The following is an 11,561-nucleotide window of genomic DNA, read 5'->3' as shown; positions in this document are numbered from 1 at the left end:
AGGAGAGAAATCGAAATCGACCTGCCAGAGTCAGTTTTTGGTGGAGAAAATTTGTCGCCGACCGCTGAAGTAGGTCGGGTCGGCCGGTTTTGGATCGGTTCCGGTCAGGTCTCCGGATATGTGTGGACAGGCCTACCAAAGAGTACTATAACTTTTACACATTCATACAACAAGTGTTACAACAATTTCACAAAATATTTATTTTCAGTTGTGATTAGTCACAGTCTCATATTTTTGTTTTAACCTATAAAAAATTGACACCTCAATAATTGTGAAAATATTATAAATTTTTTTTTGTGTCAATATAACTGTCAGCTCATATAAATATTTAAAAGAAAAAAAAAACACTGTAGCTATTATAACTACAGTGCCAATTGAACAAACCAAATTGGCACTCTGGCTATTGTAACTATGCACATTCGTGCTTTTTATCACAAAACAATTATTTTCAGTTGTGGTTTGTCACAGTTTCATATTTTACATATTTTATTATTTTATTTTTACCTATAAAAAATTGACATATTGTGAAAATATTGTGAAATTTGCTTGTGTCAATATAACTGTCAGCTCATATAAATATTTAAAAGAAAACAGGGAGAAAAAAAAACACAAAACGATGACTGACTGAAGGGGGGGAAAAAAAACACTATAGCTACTGTAGCTATAATGCCAATTGAACAAACCAAATTGACACTATAGCAACTGTTCAAAACTATTTTTTAAAAAAGGATAAAGGATAAAGGTGACTCAATGAACCAAAATACTGTTCACTGAGCCTATTGGCTCTTTTTATATATAGATATAGTTCGATTTTGGTATCTTAAATATGGAGTTCTCATCATTTCATTAGTCATGTAAAAAAATAAATTAATAGATGGAAGGAATAAATTGCAATATTTTAAAATTTTAAAGGACTAAAATCAAACATTTAAAATTTGAGTGTCCAAAATTAAACAGACCACATATTTGAGTGACAATAAAATGCAATTTACTCCATTTTAATTATAAAATATCTAATTTGAACTTGTGATTTGATATGAAGACTTTAATATATAGTGAGAGAATAAGCAAAAATTAAATTAATAAGTACAATCTCTTGAAACTCTTGACGTATATAACAAAATCTAATTAGTAACTTGGCTCTTTTTTTTTTAAGATTTAAAAAAAAATTATAAATACTAGTTAAATATAAAAATGCCTTAGTTAAATACATTATGTCGAACCTCAAATTAGGAGCTGATGTTGTGTCAAGACCTTTCCCTCAACCCTTGGTAAGATCTTTTGTTTCTACTTTTGTTTCTTGATTTTTTTTTTATATTTTTTTATATATGGATAATTGAGGTATGGTGATTCGATAGTTTGATGTTTTTATAAGAAACACCTAGTGACAATTAAACCACAAGACTCATAATTTATTTTTATTTTTGAAGTAATTATTAATGAATTTTTACATTCTCATTTTTCTTTGAGAAAGCTTCTTACCTTTTATGAAACTAACAAAAAAATCAAGCTCCCTCGGAAAAAAAAAAATCAAGATATTAAAAATAGAATAAAAACTTTAATTTTTCTTTAGGTTTCTTTTAGAATGAACCTATAACTTATTTATTTATTCATTTATTTTTTTTAAAAAGGATGTTTAATTTAACCTAGAACTTAATCTTATCAATTACATATTGAAATGTGTGCAACCCAAAAGCATACAACTCTTATTACATGCAAAAAAAACAAAAAAGACACGGCCCTACATAATATACTGTCGCATGTAATTTTGGTGTTGATGTGTGGGTGTATTTTTTTTCATCTCATCTCTTCTTTATACATGAGTGTTTATCGAATAAAAAAAAGCCTCTTCATAATATATATATATATATATATATATTTCATCATTATTTTTTTTAAAAAATCTTCATAACCCTAATTAAAAGAAAAAAAATTTATCTCGTTGAAAAAAGAAATATCAAAGGGAAGCAAAAAAAAAAAAAAAAAGCCGCGGAAAAATCGCGTGTTTTGAGGACCACTAATAGTAATATAGAGGGAGCGAGGCAGGCTGGGAGAGGCGAGAGGAGAGTCAGAAGAGAAAGATACACAAAAACAATTCTCATTCACAAAAAGCAAAAAGCACTGAAAAGAGAAATAGTAATGAGATATTGTTAATACTTAATAGTGTAATTTGAAAAAAAAGCCATTATTATTATTCGTATCAATGGAAGATCCTAAGCCTAAGGATCATCATCTTAACAATTCCCTTTCCAATGGCAACTCCGATGATACATCCTCGTCCGACCGCCTTGTTCGTGTCTATGCTGATGGGATCTACGATCTCTTCCACTTTGGCCACGCTGGCTCACTTGAGCAAGCCAAGAAATCGTCTCTTTCTTTCACTCCCTACTTTCATTTCTATACTCTTTTCTCTTTCGATCCACCATTTATTTTTTTTCTGGGTTGCTCTTATTTTGTCAAATTATTTGTTCAGTTCTGTTGTTTTGAGGTTTTTGTTAGTTTTTCTCATCTGGGTTTATCTTGTTTTTGTGTTTTATATTTTCATTGCTTACTTGAATATTGTAATAGTTAACGGGTTTGTTTTTCATTTATTGTCATTGTTACTTTTTATTGTTTTGCTATGCTTGTTGAAATTAGTTTTGTCATTTAGGCTTCTATTGAATTATGCATTCTTAAAAGTGTATATAATAGTTTGTGCTAGATTTTCCTAAACAAGAATTGCTTTTTGTTGGTAATTAAGAAATACCCTTTCATTTTTTGGGGTATTTTCAGCATATGCTTTTTGTGATCTTGGTGATGTGTGAACTTCAATTATGCTGGGTTTACCTTGTATGTTCAAAATTCTTTTCAATTAGTCTGAGTTCTTGGTGCCAAACTCATTTTTAATTTTGTTATATGATTGAATTTGTGAATTCAGGTTCCCAAACACCTATCTGCTTGTTGGATGTTGCAGCGATGCAATCACCCACAAGTATAAAGGCAAAACCGTTATGACGGAGGACGAACGCTATGAGTCACTACGCCATTGCAAGTATAGTTTTTTTCCCAAGTACTTGAATTATTAATGAGTTCTACCATACCTTGAAGTGTTTGCAACACAGATTCTTGTTTACTTGTAATTTGCTTTCGAGAAATTAATGGCATGGTGATGCTTTGTTTTGGTTTGATCTTGGGCATTTGCAGCATATCAGTACTTGGGTTTTCTTTTTAGATAAGAGAAGTGCTCCAAAATCTTCAAATATTGAGTTTTTATTTTTGTTTGTTCTGTGTAGGTGGGTAGATGAAGTCATTCCCGATGCACCTTGGGTGATCACTCAAGAATTTCTTGACAAGCACAATATTGACTATGTGGCACATGACTCTCTTCCGTAAGGATGATCAACCAAAACTCTCACCTCTGAGCTTAAGAGTTATTATATAATTTTGTGGACTAAGGAGTTTCAAAACATATCGAACTTTTTTCAGTCTCTTGTGCTATAATTTATTTAGAAATTATGGTAAATCTTATTGATTGTAAATTAATTATTCTATTTTGTGATGCTTATTTAAGTGATTCAAGCATTCAACTATATCGTGTAATCTTTTGTACTTTGCTTAAATCTTTTTCAGTTATGCTGATGCTAGCGGAGCTGGGAATGACGTCTATGAGTTTGTAAGTCTGAGAGACAGTTTCTCTTCTATTGCAATTGGTAATTTTTTCTGTTACATAGAATTATCCTAGGTGCACCTCTATTGCAGGTCAAAGCTGCTGGAAGGTTCAAGGAAACAAAACGGACTGATGGGATTTCTACATCGGACATTATAATGAGGATTGTAAAAGATTATAACCAGTATGTGATGCGTAACTTGGATCGTGGATATTCAAGAAAAGATCTTGGTGTTAGCTATGTGAAGGCATGTATTATCTTTAATATTTATTACTTGGGTTTCTGTTTAGATAATTCTGTTTTGGAGTAACTTTGCTGCTGCTCTCTCTCTCCCTCTCTTTTTTGGGTGTAAGTTTGCTGATTTACCTCTTCCTGGTGTACTTAAACTGGTTTTGTTCATGCGTGCAGGAGAAGCGATTGAGGGTGAACATGAGATTGAAGAAACTACAGGAGAAAGTGAAGGAACAACAGGAAAAAGTGGGAGAGAAGGTACTTGTATGCCAATAACAGTGTAGTGCTATTCTGTATAAGATTTTCTTTTTTCTTTTTTTATTCTTCTAGGATTGATTTTTTTCTTCAAGGTACATATGGTGTTGCTAATCAAAATACCACATATTATTCTAAGAGAGTGCTTACATCTCTTCTTCCTTCGTAACTGTCCTTTAGCCTAGAATAGATGTACATTCCTTGACAGACTTAGGAACAACTATAGAAGACACAAAAGAGATAAATGCATGAAGAGATGGAGTTTTTCTTATGATAAAATTTCATTGAAACAAAAAAGCATAGGGTTTCACCTAGTACATGGGATGTATACTAGAATAATAGTCATAAAATTTTGTGTTGTCTATGGATCCACAAGAGACTAATCAGTGTCAGTCAAATACACACACACACACTCACACACACACACACATATATATATATACATACATACCTACATACATACATGTATATATATATTTTCTGCCATTCTATTCTATGCAAAGTCATACTCTTTGCTACCTCTTTAATTGACACATCTTTTTATACTACCAATGCTAATGTTATTTTAGCTATTTTTCTTTTTTCTTTTTCTCGACTTGAGTCAACCCACTTTTCCTCACTGGTGTCATCATCTCTCTCCTATGCGCATTACCAAACCATCTCAAGTAACTTTCCCTCAAATTTAAATTCACAAGGTCACCCTATCTTTACCTTTAGGCAAAGTTTACTTATTTCAGATCCTGTATTAACTTGTATTTCCACTTTCCCATCTTAACATTCTTATTTCACCTACACTGTTGACTTTGGAAATGGTATTCCATTAATAAATATCTTCTATCTGCATTAAAAAAAGATGTAGAAAATCGATTGCAAAATACCTTCTGCTGATACAACCAAATCGTTAGATTCTTGATTGAGAGTTCAAATGTGATGGAATTGGTTTTGTACTTAAATTTTCTATTCTAAGGTTTTCTTGGGTCTGTGGTATCTTCAGTAGGAGAGCTTAAGTAGGAGAGTTGGGTTTGCATGATACGGCATTGTCATGTTTGGTTTCTGGTGGGGTGAAGGCTTCCTCTTGGGTGTAGTGATGGTGGCCGTGGAGAGTGGCTTCTCTGCTCATTGAGGAGGGTTGCTTCACTACGTTACTTTGGGTATTGGTTTGTAGTGTGTTCGATGCAATTGCTAGTAGGTTGTGGTGGGGATTAGATGGAGTGAAGTGGTGGGTAGGGGAGAGAAAGTTTTAGAGATACGGCATAAAATTGTGTACAAAATATTAATAACAATAACATTTACTAATAAATATATTCAAAATATTGTTATTAAGCAAAACAATATACAGATTATTATTTATAGGTAAAAATAATTTTATTAAAAAACAAATTATGCAAAAAAAGCATGAAGAAACCTAAAGGATTACAAAATCATTAGAGAATAGAGATTGTTCACAATAGGAAAGAAAATCTAAAAACATTGGAATGGACACTAGATGTGAATGCCCAAGCTCCAGAACAATCAAACAAAGTGCCTACAAAAGAGGCTAAAAGCTGATCCCCCCAGCCCTCCAAGCCCTCAAACGTACAATTATTACACACTCTCCAAATGCTCCACATCAAACACAATGGAACCAAATTCCAATTATCTGAAGAACGCATCCCCAACCAATTTCTCCACTCAGCCAAAAGATCAATAACCCTCACTGCTAAAGCCCAAGAAACCCCAAATTTCTAAAAACAGATTTCCATAAATGATGAGCCTCCACAATGAATCAAAACATGATCCATTGTCTCCCCAGTACACTGGCACATGCAAACACTAATCTACTATAGTATAACCTCCTCCTTTAGGTTATCACCAGTGAGTATCTTCCCTCAAGCCACAATCCAAATAAAAAAAGTATAAAAATAAGAGATACCCAGTAGAATATAGTTTGTCCTTTTTGGCAACTTGTTCTTCAACAGAACTTTTTGACTGGTGTCAACTAAAAGCTCATATTATTGAAAAAACACTTTTTCTCAAATGTTATCAAACCCCCTCAAATTTTTCTCTTAGCAATTTTTCATTAAGTAATTATTAAAGTTGCAGCTTTGTCAAACAGCATGTTTAACATAGCTGTATCAAACAGTCCCTTAGAAGATAGTAAGTTAAAATCTAGGCAATTACAGTTTGTGTAGCCTAAGCAATCATACTGCCTGGCCATGCTTCAACGTTGTTGAAATTTCAGCGTGTTGAAAAAACTGGGAAGCACGGGTGCGGCGTTTGGGCCGCCGCACCCGCGTCCGACGCGGGGACGCGCAGGCAACACCGCTGCCTGCGCGTCCGTGCCGCGTTGGGCATTAAAAAAACAATTTTTTTGGCGCGATTCGCACCGACACGGCGCCGATTCGGGCCGACGCGCGTGAAATCGGGCGGATTTGCGCCGATTCGGCCCGAATCGGTCCGTATCGGGTCGCCGGTATCAGCCGATACCCAAGATCCAGCCCTCTCCCTCTTCATTTTTCTTGCGTCTCTCTACCACTCTCTGCCTTCACTCTTCTGCTAGGCTCTTTCCCATTCTCTGTGTTCTAGTTATTATTTACTATTGCTCTTAAATTTGGTATATATTTATATAATGTGAAAAAAGTATGTTTAGCAATATATTAAAAATATAAATAAAAATATTTTTAATAATTTTTTAATTGCCGCACCCCGCTGTACCCTACTTTTTTAAAAATTGCCGAGTCCCGCACCCGCTCCCGCACCCGCACCCGAATCCCGAAACGCACCCGTGCTTCATAGTGAAAAAACTACCTAGTGTGAATAAGTCTCATGAATTACCACTCTTTCTATTTCTGTATCTGTTTCTGTTTTTTCTTTTTCATTTGGAAAAGGGGGAGGGGGTATTACAAGTTACCTTCTTGTGAGTTGGTCCTGTAACAATTTAGTTCACAAATTTTCAATTGCTACATTTGGCACACTAAAGTTTGGACTCAAATGAAATAGTTAGTGTTCCATCCAAAGTGCTCTGTGCTCCTAACGATTTCATTTCCAAACCTTAGGAGGTCAAAATGTAACAATTGAAAAAGCTTGTGGGACTAAACTGTGATTGGGCCATACCACAAGGGGGTAAATTATTGGTCCATAAATTGCAACATCTTTTAATTTGTAAGGTATCCTAATGGTTGCATTTTAATCCAAACTTTAGAGGGTCAAATGTAATAATTGAAAGGTTGTTGACTAATTTGTCATAGTATCAAGCCATTATTGTAAATTGTAATTTACCTTTTATTTATTTATTTATTTTTTTGATAGGAACCTTTTATTTTTAATATCTCACCTTACAGCCCATAAACAGTAATTTGTACTGATTATAGAAATAAAATGTATTCTAAACTTCAGAAGAAGATAGATAAATTAAACCAGAGGGGTGTACTAACTTTAGGAATAATTTGAATAAACACAAAATTGATTAGTGGACTGATTGGGTTTAGAACATATATGTATGTTTCTTTGGCCTATAAATCTGCTACTATGAGTCTCTTCCTTTAAGCATAAAGAGTGTTTTATTGGGTTTAGTCAACCTGGTTATATGAATTGGCCAGTAACTTGAGTATTGGATCTGAAATTTCAAATTTCCCATCATCTATGAATGGTCAACATGATCAAGAAAAGGTAGAAGGTTAATTGTTTTCAGTATTTGAAATTGAATTTTAGGGCTAAGTATTGGGTTTGCTAGGGAAGTCGATAACAACATCAATTGCAGCACTCTAGCTACTCAATGGTTTGCATCCAGTATATAAAGCATCCCTCTCAGAGCATGTGGGCTTCAAATTGGATTGTCCTTGTTAGAGTCATTTACCAGTATGTACTACCAAAAATTAAGACTCATGCATAGCCTCAGCAAATTTACAGAAATTTATCATAATAAAGTGTTTAACCCTGACATTAAAAGGCATTGGATGCCCTGTATTATAGTGCTCAAAAAGCAATAAAATCATAAGTATCACCTACTAGTTTATTTAATTTATTTTTACCATATTTTAGTGTGCATTTGGCATTGGCTTAAAAAGCTAGTTTTTATTACTATTCAGTTTATTTTTGTTATTATTTATGGGTCCCATTGCATTTTTTGGTACTATTCATGGGTCTCACTATATTATTTCAGTTACCTTTCAACTTTACCTACAGTATTTTCAACAAAAAGTTTTCAATTTTAGCTAAATAAGCTGTTTCCCAAATAAACACTTAGTGTTATTCCTTATTATTAGGATGCCATCTCTACATGACCCTTTTCAATTTTACCTATAGTACTTTCAGAAAAAAGTTTTCAGTTATTCCCGTACAGACACTTAGTGTTATTCCTTATTATTAGGATGCCATCTCTACATGACCCTTACATGTTTTTTTATATTTAACTTGTGTAACAAGCAAAACTAGTTTAAGGCCAATTTCTCTTATGATTATAATGTACAAAAACTATGTAATTGTTAGAAGTCGGGCCTTGGTGTGACGGCAAGTGCATTCCATCAAATGCAACAAGTTGTAGGTTAGATTTCGAGAATCAACCTCTCCAAAAATAAATTGGGGGATAACGCTATCTATCAATCACCTCTCCTAGGTCCTGCAATAGTGGGAGATTTGCGCACTGGGTACAACCTTTTATAAAACGTGTAATTGTTAGCTTACCCCATAGTTAAAGCTCAAATCTCACTCACTCATTAGGTTTGAACCCACAACTTCCCTTTGCCAGAGGGAGAGGTATCACCATCAGGCCACAAGGCTGACTTGTGTGACAACATTTTCATGTATTTTTTAATACCAATGCCCATATTTAGATTCTGCTATTACATTCATTACATGAAAGGGGATAGGTTTAGGTCCAATCAAGCAATCAATAGGTACTCTATGGTTTGGTCAAGTGCTTTTGCTCAATGAATGAGCCAGTTGCAGTCTGATATTCAGAAGTTTAATAACTAGTTGACTGAAATTGAATAAAAGGCAAAGCTGCAAAGTAATTCTATATATCTATGTAGTGGATTTTTACCCACTTGGGTTTCAGAGGTTTTTTTTTTTTGGGTGGAAAATGAAAGAAGAGAAGAAGAAACTGGAAATGATTTTGAGGCTTTCTTATTACCCTAAAGGCTGCAAATGATGGTGTCTCAAACCGAGCATTCGTGTGCAACAATGTTCCTTTTGGTTACGTTTCTATTTATACTAAAGATTTCTCACCTTGTTTCTCTTTGAATTGATGCTCTTTGTTCTTGTTGCTTTTACCTGTGGTCAAAGTGAAGGAATAGTCTCAGTTGTGCTGACAAATACTTTATCTGTAACATTGGTTTATTGATTGTGGGTAAAAAATTTGTGCACTCTCTCTCCATAGTATCATAATCTTTAATTCTTGATGTTTATTCATTTTTCACATTTTTGCTTTTGTATCCACCAAGAATTGTGTTTAACCTGTTTTTGTTTGTTTGTTTGTTTTTGAGAATTGTTTAGAACTTTGATGGATGTAAGTTACTGCCTTGATATTTTAGATTCAAACTGTTGCAATGCATCGTAATGAGTGGGTGGAAAATGCTGACCGCTGGGTTGCTGGATTTCTAGAGATGTTTGAAGAAGGTTGCCATAAAATGGTAAGCCAATCCATACATATATCTAGATATACTTTATTTGTATTAAATTCAACTTTCAATATAAAATTAGGCTATGTATGTGAGCTGATGCTTCTCTATCGTTTTACTTCAAAAAAAAAAAAGAGAGTAGATGATTATTATCTATATTTCCACTTTTATTCTGGCATTCTTACCGCCACAATTTGGCTGCTTATCTAGATATCTAATAAATTCAACTTTCAATACTAAAATTAGGCTATGTATGCGAGCTGATGTTCTCTATTGTTTTACTGAAAAAAATGAGATTAGATTCTTCTTATCTATTTGTCCATTTTTATTCTGGCACTCTTACCGCCACAATTTGGGTGCTTATCAGGGCACTGCCATCAGGGATCGAATTCAAGAGCGCCTAAGGGGACAAGCCTCATATCTCCTACAAAATGGCAAGGAAGTTGATGATGACGATGAAGAATATTACGATGATGATGATGATGAACAATATTATGATGACGGTGATTATTATTATTATGAGGCAGACAAGACAGAGGAGAAAGAAAAGTAGATATGGTTTTCCATTCTTGAAGGTAGTTGGTCTGTTGCCCATGGCCACTGTCTCTATAAAGTGCCACACAATGGTAGCAGATGATGAAATATGGATTGCTCTGGTTTTGAAAGGAAGGGTTGAAGCTTCTACTTGTATTAGTTTTTCTTAGTATTATTATAATTATTATTCACTTTTTGTGGTTGAAGTTCCTCAGAACATACAAGTAACACAGGTATACATGAAAGTCCTGTTTTCTGCGTGGCAAAATTGGCTTTCTTGAAACGTGTTTCTGGTTGGTGATCATGTAAGCACCTTATAGATGAAAATTATTTCCTCTTTTCTTATTTCTTTTATCAACCTGCATCACAACAATATGGTTCAAATGAAATCAACACTTCAATGCTCTCTGAATTGTGAAAAACCAAAAAGAAGAGTAAAATATGCTTGAGTTTTCATTCATCCAATCAATCTTCGGTAAAAACTAAAAAGAATCTGGAATATTATGAACAACGAAAGTGCAAACAAAAAAGTGAAAAACACGAATTTGTTAAGAGTCTTGTAACTTAATGGACATTTCATGGAATTCCAAATTCAAAAGTTGAGAGTTTAAATCCTAACTATTGAATTTATCAACAAAAGAAAAAAAGTCACTTGATTTCAGGTTTTCAGTCACTTGATGCTATGGGTTGCAATGAGGCTTGCAGGTTGGAAGTTTGGGCAAAAATTCTTGCCAAGCCATGTCACACTTCTCCAATCCGTGACAAAAGCCTTTACATTCTACTATATCAAGCCACTGCCCTGTGTTTCCCTATCACTAGTCCTATAACGTTGACTTAGAGATGTTTTGGATGGTGCTAGCGAGTAGATGCAAATGCATCTAGTTGTTGGGTGGGAAAAATTAAACAACGTCAAAGAAAGAGGCAGGGTTGGGTCTTCTTCATGCAACAAGGCCTAGCTAGGAATTTAGCCTTGATGGCATTGATTCTTCTGTAGAGAATCAACAAGAACAGGTCATCCTTTTGGGCTTCAGTTCTGTGCAATAAATGTAACCGAGTCTGACAATTTCGGAAACTTGCTCAAAGTATCAAGGTTCACGTACCCAAGTGCCAACTTAAATATGACCGTTTTCTCCTATGAAGAAAGGAAGATTAAGATATAGACAAGTCAACATTATTTTAAATAGTTCACTTGCAGTCACCATTAACAAATTTTCTAAATTTTTATATTATTTGAAGAGTGAATCGTTAGTTTTACTTATCTATTTTTTCAAATAGACTTTTTATCAAAATTTCTATC

The 11,561-nt window shown here is 34.0% G+C and overlaps 1 protein-coding gene across 1 annotated transcript; it reads left to right on the top strand.

The window, feature by feature from the left end:
- Positions 1-2,025: 2,025 nt before the first annotated feature.
- LOC142615548 (choline-phosphate cytidylyltransferase 2-like) lies at positions 2,026-10,618 on the top strand. Its single transcript, XM_075788286.1, has 8 exons — positions 2,026-2,367; positions 2,918-3,031; positions 3,273-3,368; positions 3,610-3,652; positions 3,739-3,894; positions 4,056-4,136; positions 9,644-9,742; positions 10,098-10,618. Exons 1-8 carry the CDS (start codon positions 2,204-2,206, stop codon positions 10,281-10,283), a joined length of 939 nt encoding a protein of 312 aa, XP_075644401.1. The 5' UTR covers positions 2,026-2,203; the 3' UTR covers positions 10,284-10,618.
- The last annotated feature ends 943 nt before the right edge of the window (positions 10,619-11,561 follow it).

The sequence above is a fragment of the Castanea sativa genome, chromosome 11 (assembly GCF_040712315.1).
Source record: "Castanea sativa cultivar Marrone di Chiusa Pesio chromosome 11, ASM4071231v1".
Classification (NCBI taxonomy): domain Eukaryota; kingdom Viridiplantae; phylum Streptophyta; class Magnoliopsida; order Fagales; family Fagaceae; genus Castanea; species Castanea sativa.
The sequence above is the reverse complement of the archived record's forward strand: the minus strand, read 5'-3'. Positions and strand labels throughout refer to the sequence as shown.